Source organism: Syngnathus typhle, linkage group LG1 (genome assembly GCF_033458585.1).
Source record: "Syngnathus typhle isolate RoL2023-S1 ecotype Sweden linkage group LG1, RoL_Styp_1.0, whole genome shotgun sequence".
In the NCBI taxonomy this organism is placed as follows: Eukaryota; Metazoa; Chordata; class Actinopteri; order Syngnathiformes; family Syngnathidae; genus Syngnathus; species Syngnathus typhle.
Genome location: NC_083738.1, coordinates 18,284,271 through 18,302,684, shown reverse-complemented (window position 1 = coordinate 18,302,684; position 18,414 = coordinate 18,284,271). Strand labels below are relative to the sequence as shown.

General features: G+C 43.2%; 1 protein-coding gene across 2 annotated transcripts; it reads left to right on the top strand.

Moving 5' to 3' along the window:
- The first annotated feature begins 1,901 nt into the window (after positions 1–1,901).
- On the top strand, positions 1,902–16,714 carry nr3c1 (nuclear receptor subfamily 3, group C, member 1 (glucocorticoid receptor)). Of its 2 annotated transcripts, XM_061285853.1 has the most exons (10): positions 1,902–2,236; positions 2,920–2,968; positions 3,069–4,037; positions 12,157–12,320; positions 12,556–12,672; positions 12,745–13,026; positions 13,093–13,237; positions 13,326–13,456; positions 13,533–13,690; positions 13,843–16,714. In XM_061285853.1, the coding sequence occupies exons 3-10, from the start codon at positions 3,076–3,078 to the stop codon at positions 13,993–13,995; spliced, it is 2,112 nt and encodes a 703-aa protein (XP_061141837.1). In that variant the 5' UTR covers positions 1,902–2,236; positions 2,920–2,968; positions 3,069–3,075; the 3' UTR covers positions 13,996–16,714. The 2 variants fall into 2 exon arrangements, with proteins under 2 accessions (XP_061141837.1, XP_061141032.1); XM_061285048.1 differs by having other exon boundaries at positions 2,920–4,037.
- Positions 16,715–18,414: the final 1,700 nt, after the last annotated feature.

Genomic DNA, 18,414 nt, shown 5'->3' with positions numbered 1-18,414 from the left:
CCACAGTGCTGATGATAGCGGAGCACCCTTGACTCCTGGTTTTGAGGAGGCAGCGGTCACGCTTTGCCCTGTTAATTCCAAGTACCTTGTGCTGGAGAAGGGTTGCTAAGCAGCCACCAGGGACTGAGTGGGATTCAAACAGTCGGGATATAGAGCTACACAAGTCTTATGTGTCTATGGTGCGTGCTTTTGATGCCTGTACTTGAATGTTGCTGCTGAATGTAAGGCAAGGGTGTCAAATTTGTTTTCATCATGGGCTACATCAAAGTTATGATCCCCCTTGGGGGAGCGCTCGTATTGGTGAAACAACATGAATGTCTAATGTGTCAAACTCAAGGCCCGGGGGGCCGGCTCCGGCCCGCCACATTAGTTTACGTGGCCCTCAAAGGCAATTTGTGTGTCAACTCAAATGTTTCTTGTTAAAATACCCAAATTGTAAATTGTCTTCCCTTTTAATAACAGTGAGATATTGCAAAAAAGAAAATCCCACTTTGAAAATAATTTAGAATATGGTTCAACTTTTTTATGCTAGATTCTGTTGTGCGTATGCAATAATATAAAATAGTTAATGGCCCCATGAGGGAAAATCATAAGTACGATGTGGCCCGCTTACAAAAAAGGAGATTGACACCCCTGGTCTAATGGCGTGGGGTGTAACCAAAAATCACAATTTGGTGCATGGCTTCATTGGAAATTCACAGCTCTATTTGGTAACATATGGAAAACAATTGCCATTAAATAGAGATTTACTCAATGCAACTCAACTTCTATAACAATATAGTCAGTTTTGCATGACAGAAAAAGACTGAACATAGAAGAAAGTTAAAGGAACTCTTAATGGCACGTACAACATAAAGCACACATTTTAGCCACTAAATAATGTCATGGGCTGTAAGACATTAAAACGTTTTATTTTATTCGGTAATTAATTTGACCTATGATGTATCAATGTACCTTATTTGATGTTTTATGCTTTGGATCATAAATTGTTCCTTTCCTTCTTCTGACTGTACAATACGTTCCGTTCCCTGTCATTCTGATACAAATTGTGGAACTTTATAAATGGCCTAAAAGATAAACTCTGTATTTCTTGTTTTATTTCTAATCCATGGGGATTAAAGGCAAAATCATCAAATGTACTGAACAATAACGTATCTCATTTTCATCCTTTAATTAGCTACTTCTCAGCTCTGATTGTGTCTTCTAAAAGAAATTGGAAATCATGCCGCTTCAGCATGACTTGTGCAATACAATATGGTTCCCACCTGGAAATGATGTGCAGAAGTTGTGAAGGATTCAAAAGAATGTCAAACGAGACACAAATAATGAAAGTCTGCAGACATTTTGAGTATTCCGTGTTTGCACAGTCAAATTTCATACAACATCCTGCTTTATATTCCTTATTTTTTCCTTTTTCTTCGTAGATTTTGTTGTGATACTGTGATGTGGTGTGCCTTGGGGAGGGCAACATTGCCTTTTGTGTAATTTCGAGGATCCAGCTCTGGCATGTCTTCTCTTTTACAATAATAAGGTGACACGATCACAATTACACATATTCAGTAGAAATTGTCTCTAGGGGATGCAGCATCTGATGGACAACTGGATGTCCTGTATCATAGAATTAGTGAAAGATAAATAGCCAAAAAGTGAAACTAGTGTGCAGTAGATAAGGCCAATAGTAGAAACAATAAGATACTAGAAAATCTGTTGTTCTACTGTGGTGTGTTAATTAAATGTGGATTTTTATTCTGAAAAGCATTTGCGTTTCATATGAAGTTCATTTTTAAGGGCAATTGAACTCGATGAATTTATCTCCATTTATTGTTTTGTTTATACTGTTGTTACTCTTAGGTGCCGACAGGTGTCGCTGCAGATTACAAAGAGACGGATCAGCTTGCTTGGTTCTCCATTTTGTGTTATGCTTGAAGGTTAGCGTATAGAGTCGTGCGTACTTCCCTAATGGCTAGCTGGGGAGCACTGTAGCTCAGCTTGTTTACTTGCCGTTCCACTTCTGCTTCTCAGGCCTGCAATAAGAATCGAGAGACGTAAATATCAAACTGACCCCTTCACTCGGCTTGACTTTAGCTTTTCATCGACATATGTAGGACGAAGATACGACGCCAGAGGATTTCATAAATAGCAAGTCACTATTGGCGTGTTGTGCTCGGCCAATTTCAACCACAACAATGTTGACTGACGACAGGTGGGCTCCCGTCAACAGGAAGTCTTTTCAAGGGTAAATCAAAGTTTTTCTCGAGGTTTGGCTTGATGTGTTTGTTGGCTAAACTCGGACACGGGCAGCTATCTTGGCGATATTAGCAGTACTTACAGCGTTATACGAGACGTGTTGGCGCGCCATTCACACTGCTAGCTTAGCATCGTAACAACTACCGATAATATGCCTCACATAGCATTATCTCAATATGGACTTTTAATTTATGTTGTCCGGGTATATTCACTCTCCCTATGTGGCCATTTGGTTTTGGTGGCTAGGTAATCAGCGCGGGTGGTAATCCATTTGTTTTTGTTTCACTCAACTATTATTTGTATAAAGACTAGACAAAATGCTTCATAAAGGTTCATTAATCCTCAAAAAGCCCCTCCCACCCGGCTGCTACCTTTGAAAACCACATTCCTCTGGTCACCTCACATCACTCGTGTGTAAAAGCTCTTCCAGTCTAAAAATATGCTTAGAAGGAAAGAAATGCTCAAGAATAGCGTGGAGTGAGGAAACAAGGTATTTTTTGGTGTGTGTGTTAAATTGACTACCTGTTTATGCGAAGATGCAACCTTGCTGATCACCCTTGGCCTCGCTCTCTCTCTCTCTCTCTCTCTCTCTCTCTCTCTCTCTCTCTCTCTCTCTCTCTCTCTCTCTCTCTCTCTCTTTCTCTCTCTTTCTCTCTCCTTCCAAACAAACAGATGGACAACAGTGAAGTAAAGCTAACACTGAGCAGAGATGACCGTGCAGGTAAACCGGTCAACATCCAAACTCCAGTGGGGGACAGTCCATTGAAAGTGCCCCCACTCAGCGTTAGCAACTCTCCAGCCTCTGTTCTTCTCCCTTCCAGTCAATTAATGCAGCCCGGACAGTCTAACGGCCTCAACAGCAGCCCTGCGCTAGTGGAAGTGGCATCCTCTTCTATCACTGCCAACGTTGGCGCGTTGCAGGAAGATCCCCAACCTAAGGGCTTGACCAAAGATCAGAAGTTGCTTTCATCTAGTCGCCTAAACTTCGAGGAGAAGTTGCCACAGTCAGGGGGCAGGATAGCACACCTAACTCCGTCTTCCATGGATTCCCTTATCGGAGGATCCGATCCGAGCTTTTTCACCATGAAAACGGAAGATTTCTCTTTGGATAAAGTAGGTCACGACCCTATTGACCTTGATCATGCTTTTGAGCACATTGGCAAAGACATAGACATGAACCAGAAGTTATTCAGCGATAACACGATGGATCTGCTCAGTGACTTTGAGCTCAACGGCTCTCCTTCGGATTTTTATGTCGGGGACGACGCTTTCCTGTCCACTTTAGCAGATGATGCTCTGCTGCCAGATGTCACCCAGGAGAAGGAAATCAAGCCCGTTACGGCTGAGAACGCTAACAGCAGCGGCCCGCTCGCTTTCAATGGCAACAACATCATCACCAGTCCCGATCAGTCCAGCTCAAATATTTCCACAAATGTAGCGCCAAACCCCATTTTGATTAAGAAAGAAAAAGACGGCAGCTTCATTCAGCTCTGCACTCACGGTGTGATTAATCATGAGAAGATGTCCTACTGCCAGATAAGCAGTACCACATCCTCAGACCTGCCCGCATCCAGTCCCATCTCCATCTGTGGGGTGAGCACCTCGGGAGGTCAGAGCTTCCACTTTGGACTTGGCCCACAGCCACTTAAGGATCAGAAAGTGGTCACCTGCCAGTATGTTCCCGTTGGCGCACCCTGGAACCAAGGTCTGACTCCTGGGCAAGCGTCAGGCTTGAATCAAGTCTCTGAGGCCTTCTCAGCCACTCCTACCTACCGCAGCGGCTTTGCCAGGTAAGACACGTTGGTGCTCGTGCTCGAGTCGAGGGGGAATTGTCATTGTAGGCAACTAAGGTTGTTTTTATAATGCTTTTAGATAAAAAAAAAAACAAGTTGACAAACTTGCTGCACTGCCATATTTCATTTTGTTTGATCAAACATCATTTGCATTGGAGACGGCTTTGGATTATTCTTTCTTGTCAGGAATGGAAGCATTGAGAAATAAGCGCAGGCATTCAACGTCACAAGCATATCTTTACTATTGCGGTCTCTTAATTGAACAACATGCAGGTTCTTGTCCTTTTTTTAAAGAAAATATAAAAGTCATTTATATCCAAATTTTGAAAAAGAAAAAAAAGAGTGCTATGGCATTTTTTCGGTTGTTCTTTGATTCTCTTGTTATATAACGGGCTTTAAAAGGGGAGCTTGTGGACTGTACGTTCGTACCCGTCCTCAAACACGTTCTGCTATTATATGCTATGTTGTATGAACATCACTCTTCAAGTACTTTATGTTTTGGCAATGTATGGCCAAATTTCAGTTCATCCACCGTGAATTATGAGCATGATTTGGAACTGGCTTTTTATTTACATTGTCAATGTTCGATTTCCATCATAAACCACATTTAAACCTCAGTTGAAACCATTATAATATTGTAGCGGGGTGGAAGGATGAATGGCTAGAGCGTGCGTGCGTGCAACTTTTAACGATCATTTCCATTGCATTTAATGATGTACAGAGGTGGTCTGAAAAACAAGACAAATTTCATGATGACTATTGTTACTCGAGTAAAATTCCGCAAATTCAAGTAAAAAAAGAATTTGTATTCGAGTAAACTAGAAGAGTACAATTTATCTGGAAAGTAACTAATTACTACACACCTCTGATGAACGCTGATGCCTTCATGAAACGCATACTTTATATTTTCAATTGAGGTGGCAGTCAGACGGATGCACCTGTTGTACAGAGAAAGTGGACGGTGGGCTCAAGAAAGAAAGCGCAACTGAAAAGATTGAGCGAAGCGCATTCCTTTTAATCGTCATAGAACGGACCACATCATTTTAGTCGTCCTAAAAGACCACATTCCTGAAGGCTCTTCAACAGCGCATCGCGCAAGAGTCATCAGCAGTGTGTGTCCTCGAAATTTCCAAGAATCACAAAGTGTGTATATATATGTATATATATATATTTTTTTTAACCTGTGAACAGTTTGTGATGGACAAGTGTGATGGGACATGGTGACTCTGGATGCCTTTTAATTGTCTAAATGTTTGCCACGTCAATCACGACAGTATGTGGTTGCAGTAAAATAAGTTGCACGTGCTGTGAACCACTTTTCCTAAGATTTTAACAATCTCTACAAAAGATTTTACCACCTCAAAGAAGAGATTGTTGTGTTTTGCACACAGTTGGCTCCCTCCTGGTTGGCCTCATCATTTTTAGTAATGAGGCCTACCACCATCTTTGGTGTCCGCAAACTTTATGGTACGGTTGGTGCTGTCGGTCGGAACACGATTGTGGGATCGCAATAAAGAGCAGTTGGCTGAGCATACGCCCTCAGTGCTTAGCGTGATGGTCCTGGAGGAGCTGCTGGCGACTTTGTGGTCTGCCCGTGAGGAAGTCCAGTTGCAGAAAGGCACACCCAAGACCCGGGTGATTGCTTTTTGTACGTGAGCTTGTTTAATTTCCAGCTCAAGTCTGAGAACAGCAATCATACACAAGAAGTTTTATAATGTAGTTCCACATGGCCTCAGGTAAAGAAGCGGGTCACACTTTGGTCAAGGACAAATGTATTCCCCATTCCTGATTGTGTTTCCAGTGACCTTCCTGTTCAAGTAAGACATTGCTGCTGTTTGAAGTCTGGTTTTCTTAGGGCTTACCTACTGGGGGCCCTCATTAGGCTCTTTGGAAGAGGTTGCTTGGAACCTCTGATTAATAAATCAAATATGTGCACTGATCGAATCTGCCGAAACATTTTTTTCTTTTTTTTATCTTCTTCTGTCAGAAAATACTCACAGCAACGCATCATATGCAGCAGCGGTTGTTTTAAAGTGCTCTATAAATACAGTTGAGTTGAGAATACCATTGCTCTAGTGAAGCGTGGTGCTGGCGTCATCATGCTGTGGAAATGTTTTTCAGCAATAGCACTGGGAAGCTAGTCAGCATTGAGGGGAAAGTAGTTGCTGGTAACATAACTCATTAATTCAGCATGTTATGTAACCTCCGTTTTAAACGTGGCATTCTCTCCAGCGTGTGGACGAAGCCACATTTTGATCCCCACTGCTCTTACCAAATGAGGAGTATTTTTAGTCAAGTCGTATGAATCACGACGAACGCATTCTGGTTCTGGAATTTCCGGTGGGCTGTTGAATCGACGTCTGTGTGAATGGGGAGCATTGTTTGTGTCCATCTCATTGAATCGAGTTGTTCTCGCATCCCAGATGCAAGACATTCAGTCATTCCTCTTTTGATGCTTTTTGTTTTGTAAGTGACTGTTTTTTGCATCTTAGACTGGACTGATTCAATAAAACACACATGCTGGCAATGAAAAGTTGTGTGTGTGGGGGGGGGGGGGCAAAAACGAAATTCCACAAAGGCATCAAACTACTCTGCATCATACTGAGTGCTGCTGTTTCTCTTATTTTTACAAGACATGTAATTATTTGTGGCAATTGAACCGTTTGACACTGCTCCCATTGTTGTACACCACGGCATGCTACAAATATAGCATTGAGTACTTCTCAGATCAGATTATCTTTGCAAGGGGATCATTCTATATATTGGATATAATGATAGTGGTTGGTGTATAGCGTATACAATATGTTATTTACAGACAGGCCCCAACTTCCATTATCACCACCTCTCCGGCTCACTTTAGCCAAGGGCAACCTCAAGCTTACTGCCGCCAAAGTCTCTGAGCTGCTTTTTATATCACCTCCAATTCATCATTTAGCTTTGTGTATAATGCATGAGTGTGTGGATGGGTGTGTGTTTGTGTACGTGCTTCACGGGCAGCCAGGCGGAACCACAGAGCTCGGCTGTGAAGCAAGCCCTCACTTCCCTGACCTACTTTTACTTCCCGCCTGTACACAGCTGGCGCCGCGTGAACGCACCCGATGGAATGCTGGCCATTCCCAGTTACTACTGCTCTCACCACAAACCACAATTGTGCATAATCATATTTGTGTTTGCTTTGACCCCATAGAAGAACTTTTTCCCATCCAGGTATGCGTGCGGGTCGAGCTTCTCGTCTTACCGCGGTGCTTACGTGTCGAGTCAGCAAATTGGAGGACGTTCCTCCCACGTCCCGCTTCAGCTGCGACAGCCGTGTGCACAGTAGCAGCGGGGCTCTAATTCATTCTTACGGCAGGAAACTTCCTCCCACCTACACAAACACACACACACACACACACACACACACACACACACACACTGCTCCAATTATGGCTACTAATGTGAAAAGTCAAGTCCCTTAGTGTTGTTTTTCATCTGCTCTGCCATTAGTTCCAAAGAGTTACTTGCTCAGACTAAAGTCCATATGTCTCTCATTAGTAAGTGTACATCTCATTTGGGCTATGTGATGATGAGTAAGTTGTATCGAGGCAACTTTTTGTGGACTTAGTACAAGTACTCGCACGTATGCATGAAAATGCCATTTCAGCTCACAATTGTGATGAAAATCTCAAAACAACTCGAACACGATGGAATTTAATCTAAAATATATCACTCTAGAAGGAAAAGTGGTGGCATTTTAACATCCAAATTATGTTCTTATAACAATCCTACTAGGTTTGTCTTAAATGTAGCTTGTGACACAAGGCATTAAAGTAATGTGGTCTTGTAGTCTGAACACGAGGGGGCACTGTGTTACAGGAGAACCTAGAAAAGAGATGAAGAAGAAATTAGACCGAGGCAGGAATATGTACCCAAATATTTTGGTATTGTTTATGTCGATCGAAATAGTCGTAAAGCTGACATAGCCACCGCATATGTACGACATGGATCGCTTTTGATGGGAAAATTATTTTTTTTTGGCCTGCTCTAGTCGACTCTTAAATCTGCTTATTCTTGAGAACAGCGCACGCAGGAAACACGTGACCTGTCTCTTCGGCGCTGTGTGGAAATGCGGCCAAGACACTCTGAAATGTACTGTTCCCGACAAAGTAGTTCACTCAACACTTTTTTAATGTGTGTTAAATCGAGGTTCCACGCTGATGTGTTTTGTTTGGTTTGATTGGTTAAATTAACATCATAAACCTCTTTTTCCAATAGAAGGAAGAATGTCAATAAGTGCCACAAACTGTTCTGCTCAGTGGAAACGGAACCGAATCCAAACGTAGCAGTTGTTTGGATGCCGCAAGACATATTGTTGTCTCAGTGCCCAGTGTCCGCCTCAACAAATAATGTCTCTGCACTCCGAAATTAGAAGCCATGCTCCTTTGCGTGTAAGAGTGATGCAGAGCGTGCAAAGCAGTTGCTAGTTCTATTTTGGTAGCTCTTAGCTCAGGGAAGGAGCACATCCTCCTGTGTCTGCTCCCGCTCCCTTTTGCATGACACAAAAAGTACGTGAGAATCACAGCATGATGTATTGAGCTTGCCACTAAAGTCCTTCTCTGCGGTGAAGCAATGTGGGCGCTTATGTGAGTGAGGTTTTAAGTTGACATATTTTGAGGGTCGGTTTGAAAAGCTTTTTTTTTTTTAATACGCTGGAATCCCTCACTATGCCTAATAACCTTAATAATCTTCAGGGCTGCATCGACACAAGTTTGAAATTAATATCGGCAAGAAAATGCAAATCAGCAAAGTTGTATCAAATATTACCCCAGTGACTTGCATTCCTCCGCTCACATGGTTTTGAGCTGCTACTTATGAGCGAGTCTTAACATATACAATTTATGTGTCAACACATGTCATGACTCCAGCGAGTCTTACATATACAATTTATGTGTCAACACATGTCATGACTCCAGGCGTTACTGATCTGCAAGTCGATCTGTAATCCGCCTCATTCGCAGTAACAGCGGTTCCACAATAACTGAGAACTCGTCCGGTCTTTGAATTTAAAATAAAATTAAAGATACCCTCTGTGACTCATGAACTAACTTGCAGTCATGTCCATTGTTGATATTCCTCGGCTCAAATCCAAAAGAGGTATCTGCTTTCAGCCATACTATACATTATTTTAAAAATTGAGCCCCAATAATTCTCTTGCCGTGGATATCCATGTGTTGGCCTTACTCATCTACTCCCCCACTTCCAGATCAAGCAATGAGCTTTATAGTTACATTGAGCAGGACAGTGCTCGCATCTAATAATAATAATGTCAACAACCATAATAATAATGATAGCTTAAGTGATTGTAAAATGGTCTGCTCTATTGTATTGGGAAAATTGCTGCTTATTGATTGAATATTGATTGATCCCCAAGGGTGGGGAAATTCAGGCCCCAGCAGTATCCATACCACAGAGTGGGTATACAAAAGACACACAGATGGCATGAGCGCAACTCAATAGGCTCTCATAAGGCTGCCACACAACGGCACCACAAAGAAAGTCAGAAAGTGCTCAAGATAAAAGCCATCAAAGCAAATCAAAGCTAAAAGACAAAGGAAAAAAGTAACAGCACCCCCAATACAAGAGAACACCCCCAAACACACAAAATAGCCTCCACGGGGTCCATCGACAGGTGTAAGGGCAGTCCAGTTCAACGGCGTCCAATGGACCGTGGTCGTGAATCGGTGAAAACATCACAAAGCAGGCAAACGTGTGAGCAGCGTCCCGGGCACCCAGTCGGGGCACGAGCAGATGGTCACCACGGGGCTAGCATGGCGAAAGTCGTTGGTTCCGACGAGCACGAGGGAGCGGACTCCCCACAGGGGTTGCGGCCGCAAGGCCAAGGCGAGGGACCCGGTCATCACTGGCCGGATAAGCAGGAAGGCGACGTAGAGTTACGCCGGTCTCGACCGATGATCCCGGTCCCAGGAAGAAAAATAAATAAATAAAATAAAATATCCGATCGGAAGAGATACCGAGGTGCGGTAGAAGGCACCAGCATTGCCGAATGGACAAAAAGACAGAAAGAAAAAGGAGAAAAGAAGGAAATAAAGCGGAAAAGAGAGAACACTGCTGGGAAGCAGCCACTCACGGCGCCATACCAAGAAAAAAAAAAAAAAACATAGATATAAACACTCAATGCGCATAGAGGAGGAAACTGTTAACCTACATGTGACCAGGAGATTATGAATTGTTAAGCTGGTCAGTGGACCACCAGTGTTTTTTTTTTTTTTTTCCAAATGTAGTTTGTCTCCAAAGCCGCGCTGTTTAATCACACACGCACGCAAACGTAAGCGACAACGCTCTAGACTTTCTTGCTAAGTATCGCACAATAATAATAAATAATCAGATACCTCTCATGCATACACTCCAACAAACTGTTAAGTTGAAGTGAGATAACTTGCCTGAAGTCTACTTCAACAAACATTGAGTAAATATGGGATAACTTTAAAACTATCCCGGTCAACAACAATTTATGAATAGAAACTACAAGGTATAAAAGAGAAAGAACTTCTCTTGAACTAAAGAAAGAACAAAGGTGTTCTGTTCATAACTAGTGAGGGCCACTCACAGATAAGAAAGAGAAGGGAGTCTAAGAACTCCCCGGAGCCAGACAGATATGTTTGCTTGAGTTTGAATATGAGGCCTCCGGTTCAGGCCGACCGGCGCTTCTGCAAAAAGAATTTGCTATGTTCATCGTTGACAACCCGGTTTTGGCGTGTCCTTGTTTTTTATTGCTACTCCCATTTTAGGATTACTGTAAAACAAAATGAAACAATGAGAATTATTTTTAGTATCTAATGAGACCAAATGATTTTGTATCGCGAAAGGCTGCCAGGTTAATGATGACACACGCTGCAAAATTCTCTTTCATTGACTCTTTCATGTGTGACAATGACAATAAAGATCTATTCTATTCCCTCATCAATCTGCCTCAATTTTACCTGTGTTTTAAGCTGTGTTAGAGTAATTGGATTTCAATGAGCAGCTTAAAGCCTTGACAGGGAAGCTGTCCCAATGACACCACTCCATTGGGCCAATGAAAGGTGGAGTCATTTGCCCTGTGACATCATCGCCCTCGCCACAGTGGCCCCAGCTTGTGTGTCACTCACTCAGTGTGGGCTCTGAGCTTTTTGTAAAACGTGTCTGCAGCGGCTCAAACCACAAGATCCTTCACACCGGTCGGTGCACGTTTGCTGCAATGGCTTTACCACTCAAAGTCGGAAATTGAAGTTAAAAACGGATTCATTCAAATGATCCCAAAGGGGGATTATAAATGCCAAACCTCACCGTATGACTCGACTGTTTTTGAATCAAATAGTCCATACAAAACGTGGAGCTTTGTGTTTTGTTCAAGTTGTTGCTCTGAAAGGAACCGCGCTCGCTAGTTAACCTGAATCCAACTAGCCCGAGCGCTGCTGTGACAGCCCTTTTCTTTGTCTGAATTCTTAGACTGTGAGGCCCCGTTGTTCCTCTTAGCTTTTCCCATCGTACTACACCCACCGACTGCCACGGTCTGGCCCCCATTCATCGTGCGTGCGCCCTTTGCGTTGTGCAATTATGCAAACGTGGCTTTACGGCACACTGTGCATCCCCAGCCTTTTTTTTTTTTTTTTTGTCAAGCTCACACAGTTAAGACCCAAAGATCCACAAACACAGATGATGGCAGCTCAAGCTTGAGATGGGATGGGCTTAGTTGTCAATGAAGCCACTGGATTGGAAAGCGGGGGTGTGACCTTGCATGCATTTACTGAGGTCAGGTGACCTCTTGTGGTGGTTTTGATGAACTGCATCTCAGTAGGCAGGACAATGTGCAAAATTGTACCTGGCGTTTTAGAAATTAAGGAGCTGTCAATGACTTGCAAGGGCGACCTTTAGTTTTAAATTTTGTGCATCAAATATGGATAAGCCTGTCCATTGAAGTGACCGTTACAATTATGCACCGAATCCTCGAATGTAAGTTGTGGGAATCAAACTTGTTTTTCTTGCTCATCAGAATTTTTTAGTTTGTTTGTTGGAATGCGAATAGAATTGACAAGGCCGTCCTTCACCTCTCATGATCTGATTGTCTCACCCTCAGCTCGACTTCCCGACCGGAAGGCACCATGGCACCGTCGTCATCAACCCAGGGCAAGAGTGGCGCTCACAAAATCTGCTTTGTGTGCTCCGACGAGGCTTCCGGGTTCCACTACGGTGTGCTCACATGCGGGAGCTGCAAGGTCTTCTTCAAAAGAGCAGTAGAAGGTGAAGCTGCCATGCCATAACTCTATATTCAGATGAGCCTATACTTCTTAAAGTGGTTGCCAAAATTCATAATGCATCTGCAATGGAACGGAGGTTGACTGCATTTTTAGTTCTTGGAACTTGGCGCTAACACGGCTCTTCTCCCGTTGCTTCTCAGGCCAACATAATTATTTGCCCACTGCATTTAGTTCTTGGAACTTTGCGCTAACATGGCTCTTCTCCCGTTGCTTCTCAGGCCAACATAACTACTTGTGCGCTGGAAGAAACGACTGCATCATCGATAAAATCCGCAGGAAAAACTGCCCAGCCTGCCGCTTCCGCAAGTGTCTGATGGCGGGCATGAATCTCGAAGGTCGCGCACCGCTACACCCGCCGGGAGTCCGTTTATGATCCTCTTGACTTATCTTCATTGACTTGTCTTCAGCGCGCAAAACCAAGAAGAATAACCGCCTCAAAGGTGCCCAGACGAGCAACCCGCCCGAGCTGCTCCCCCCGAAGCTGGCCGAACCTCAGGCGATCGTGCCCAAGTGTACGCCGCTGCTGGCCCCCACAATGCTGTCCCTTCTCAAGGCCATCGAGCCGGACACCCTCTACGCGGGCTACGACAACACCCTCCCCGACACCCTCGCTCGCTTCCTCACCTCCCTCAACAGACTGGGCGGCCGGCAGCTCATCTCGGCCGTCAAGTGGGCCAAGGCTTTGCCAGGTGGGTTTCTCGGGCAAGGCTAACTCGCCTTTTGTCGGTCTTCAACCGCGCTGTCGTCCCGCTCAGGTTTCCGGAACCTCCACCTCGACGACCAGATGACCCTGCTCCAGTGCTCGTGGCTCTTCCTTATGTCTTTTAGCCTGGGCTGGAGGTCTTACCAGCAGTGTAACGGCAGCATCCTCTTTTTTGCGCCGGACCTCATCATGAACGAGTATGTGCGGCAAACATTTGTCGCGTACCTACGTTAAACGCACTGCTCCCTCCCGCCTTGACTCTCGCTCTTTCCACTTTGATTGAAGGGAGCAGATGAAGTTGCCCTACATGGCCGAACAGTGCGAGCAAATGATGAGGATTGCCAGCGAGTTTGTCCGGCTGCAGGTTTCCCACGACGAGTATCTTTGCATGAAGGTCCTGCTGCTTCTCAGCACGGGTGAGTCTCTTGGTCCCGTCACGCTTTCCTTGCCGGCAGTCCGCAGCGGTTAACGCGCAACTCCCTACTCCGGCAGTGCCAAAGGACGGCCTGAGGAGTCAGGCGGCTTTCGACGAGATCCGGATGTCATACATCAAGGAACTGGGGAAAGCCATTGTGAAGCGAGAGGAGAACTCCAGCCAGAACTGGCAGCGTTTTTACCAGCTCACCAAGCTGATGGACTCCATGCATGAGGTGAGAAATCACATAAGATGGAAAAGTAACATGCGTTGGGCTCAAGTGGGATTTTTGGTTGCTTGCCAAACACTTAGGAATGACTTGACTTCTGACTTGGTTTGGAAAAGTGATGTCAATTGATTGCCTGCGTGACCGTTGTGTGTGCGCAGATGGTCGGCGGGCTTCTCAACTTCTGCTTTTACACCTTTGTGAATAAATCGCTGAGTGTGGAGTTCCCGGAAATGCTGGCCGAGATCATCAGCCACCAGCTTCCCAAAGTCAAGGCCGGGGGCGTCAAAGCTCTCCTTTTCCACCAGAAATGACCGTTAGTTCCCAAACGGACACCATGCCTTAACACCCGCCACCACCAACAGTATCACCTACTTTCGCCCTAAAGCGTCGCAGTTAAAAGACTGAGAACGTCTTTGGGAGTGAACTGAGGTTTTTTTAGGAATCTTCTTCAAAAATTGTCTTGTGGACAAAAGCACTTCACAACCGTGTTGTCTCAGGTGACTCCCTTCAAATACACAACTAGATCTCACAGATTCTACACATGAATTATTCTATACACATTTGATAATAGATTTCCAGGTTGTAGTCACATGCGAACAAACTAAACTTGATGACTAATTCGATTTTTGTAGTTATCATAGGAGGCTGCGACTAGGTAGCAACCCTCTGTAATGATCCAGCTTGATTTTATGCTTTGATCCGGTTTGATATGAAAAACAATGCCCGAGGATTGTTCTTTCTTTTCTTACATTAGACATTTAATAAGATTACTCCACAAGCTGACCTCTTCAAGGTTTACCATCGTTTCATAAAGGGAAAAAAAAAAAAAAAAAAAAGTGCCTTTGTTTTGTTGTTGCGTAAATAATCATCTCAGCTATCTCTCAACTATACCTGTCGGGGGCATACCTCTCCTCAGCCCATTGCAAGTTTACCCTGATTGTACTCCACGCAGTTGCAACGCTTCCTTTTGAAACGACTGTGTTTTTCCTTGCTCCTTTGAGTGGATGGATCTGTGCGCGTGTGCGTGAATAGTCCCCAGACCACACAGGAAATTGCCCGAGTGCGACGCAAGCGCTTTGGACTCGGCTATAAAGGCTTTAAGACTGTGAAGGGTGACTGACTGCGGCTTCTTTTTAGGTTTTAGCCTCCCTAATCTCAATTTGGCACCCCCCTCCCTTTATTCGCTCATTTATTTACTTTAACCTCGGAATCAATTTAACAGCTTGTGATTTGCGTCAACCAATCAGAAGAGAGATCCTATTGTCATGCAGATTTGTAGCTTATCAGTGCATCCAAAGGGTGCGGCCATGATGGCGAGGATGTGATGGTGATCAATGTCGCCACCAAAATCAGCTCGCTGAATTTTATTCAAAATGCCCACAAACACTTCTGATGTTAAACAATATTATCATTGAAGGGTTTGCATGTTTCCTCATCTAGTGGCTTTGTTACTTAACTTCAGAAGAGTACCAGGCGTCTTTTAACGTTAGGGCATTAGAGGCCTATTTTGCACTGACTGTCATTAATGGAGCTGTCATTTAGTTGAACGGTTCTTTTTTCAGGTTGGCATGTTTAGATGATCTGCCATAAAAATTGGTGCACATTCTGGATTTTGTCTAATTTAGGTTTGTCGCTGCCAGATATGGCTCTTTTGGCGACATTAAAAACGTTATTAAAAACAATACATTCGTACACTCAAAAAATCGTTGGTCTTAGGGAATTTAATTGTATTTAACCTATAGTTTTTTTTTTAAACGGCATGGCTCTCATAGGAAATTATTTTTTTAAATTGGGCATTTATGGCTCTGTCCGCCCAAAAGGTTCCTGACTCCTGGTCTTGCGTTTCTTGGAGTGGACAACTTAAACCAAAATTAATTAGAGCAAAGGCCACTATTTGAGGAAATACTGGAGTTGTTAGTCAGGTCACTTGATTCATACAATGATCATGGCGTCAGCTTCCGTGGAAGGGCAAATTCATTAAACACAAATGTGGAGGCGCCTATTACTAATGTCTGATCCAGGCTCAGGTGATTGTCTTTCTAATCCAGCTTTTTTTTATTTTATTTCATAAAGTCTTTAATCGTCAACTCTTTTCTCCATTCGTTTGGCTATCAGAAAAAGTCACGTTTTTGCCATCTTTAAGGTTTACTTTCACATTCAGTGAACCCAAATCTCTGCTGCTGCTCTTTTAAATCACATACCTATAAACAGTATATATATATAGACAAATACTTTAAATACTAATAACGCACTTGCCTCGTCTTGTTTAGAAAGGTGGCTATCTTTCTTTCCTGTTCAACAAAATATGCAGTAGAAATGACAGATTAATTAATCACCACCATGTCACATATAAGCTATTTTCATACAGATGTTCAGGAACACGTATACAGTAACAAACATGGATCAGACCGCATACACAAAGCCTATTTTAATGTTCAATTGACAACAAGGTGACCAAAGCACTTATTCTCCACACAAACTCGCCAAGTAACTTTTTGTTTATATGTGTGCGTGCGCGTTTGTAAAACGAAACATGACGGCTTCTGTGACATTGTGTTAAACTGTGAGTCGAGTACACTAGAATAGGAGTCAAGTCTTTTTCACACCAACTGTAAAAGTCATCAGCCGGCTTGAACGGGAAAAGCTTTGCACTAGCCAACTGTTGTTTGGAAATCAATTTTGTACAAATTATATGCAGACGTTTGTAGACTTGTCAAGGGCAAATACGAGCTTGGTTTTCCTGTACATACATTATACATATAGATATACTATATATATAAAGTATATCCCGTGTAAAGACAAGGTGAACTTTTTTTTTTTTTTATTACACACTTGTCTTTGTTTCCTCTCCACTGTAGTGCCACTACAACCCCCCCCCCCCCCCAATTTCTCTATGTATGTTCTGTACCTCTCTTCCATCCGAATGTCCATGCTGATTTTTTCCAGATTTTTTAAAATGCAGTCATGTCGTTCTTTGTAAGTCACTGTTCAAGCACCAGTTTAGCAAAATAAAAGCTTTCCCTCCTGGCAGGTGATTCTTGATTTGTGTTCCAACTGCCTAGGCTACACTGGCATAAGTTTAAAAATATCCTCTTTATATATTAACTTTATTTCCACTATAATTTTTCCAACGTTTTTTGTTTGTTCTGGAATTAACCAAATGCGTTGTGTGCCTTTATTGGGCAATAAGTGGACATGACTAATATATTAAATCACCTGACTTGTAAAGAGAATGTATAAAAGTTGTTCTTGCTTGCCCTCCGTACTTTTTTCCTCATTCTGGACCAGTTCACTCAAAAGATTCGTTCAAACCAAACCAAGCAATTACTTGTGTTCTTGCTGTTCACTAACCAACACAATTGATTAATATTTAACACCAAGCATGTGACAGACACACTAACCAGGTAGCTGCTCACAAAACCACCTTGGTCAGATATAGATGACGCATTCTTTTTTTAAAGTGTTCATATATTAAGACTATGTCTTGTATATGAAATAATTTGTTAAACTGTGTCGTGTGAAATGTCAATCTAATTAATAGAGATTTCCTAAAGAATTTAGAAATATACTACGAATACTGCAGCAATCTTGCTGAATATACCGCCACCTCGTGGTCATTTTGTGAACTGCATAATACTCATTCTCAGTTCTCTGCCTAATGCAGTGCTTCTCAAATAGTGGGGCGCGTCCCCCTTGGGGGGCGCGGTGCTATTCCTGGGGGGGCGCGTGTGACCCTGGGGAACAGGCTTTTTTTTTGGCAGTACTAGAATAAAGTGTAATTGCGCGTTTACTACAGCAGGGGGCAGTGGCGCTCTCATTGTTACTTCTGTCACGTTTGCGACAGTGCAACATTTTACGACTTACAAGACAAGTTAGGATAGTCACGGTGGGGAGGGGGGGGCGCGAATAGTTTTCTTCTTGCTAGGGGGGGGCGTAACAGAAAATAATTGAGAAGCACTGGGTTAAATAAAGGTTAACCTAAAAAAAAAAAAAAAAAAAAAAAAGTGAACCCTGAACTTTGAACCCGCGGTGACCGCGCGGTGACCCCGTGGTGACCCCGTGGTGACCCCTGGGTGACCTTTGAACCCTGAACTTTCAACTCTAGTTAAAAATCGAAAATGTGCACATGACCCCGTGAACTTTGAACCGACCTTTGACCCCTGGGTGAACTTTGAACCGTAAACTTTGACCTTTGACCCCTAGCTAATTACGTTTTTTTTTTTTTTTTTAAACCGGCATAGCAGAACGATCCATGGTCTTCAGATGCCGCGCTGTCGCCATCTCCTGGTCAGTTAGTGAAATGCTTTTGCTGATGTTTTTTTTTCTCTCAATTAAAACAAATCAATTAGCCAGTTGGTTTTCTTTATTTAATATCTATTATCAGACAAAACCAAATTGTGAATCAGTCACCTAGGCTATAGCAGAACAAACAATCCATGGTCTTCAGATGCCACGCTGTCGCCATCTCCTGGTCAGCTAGTGAAATGCTTTTGCTGTTTTTTTTCCCTCTCAATTAAAACAAATCAATCAGCCAGTTGGCTTTCTTTATTTAATATCTGATATCAGACAAAACCAAATTGTGAATCAGTCACCTAGGCTATAGCAGAACAAACAATCCATGGTCTTCAGATGCCACGCTGTCGCCATCTCCTGGTCAGCTAGTGAAATGCTTTTGCTGTTTTTTTCCCTCTCAATTAAAACAAATCAATCAGCCAGTTGGTTTTCTATAT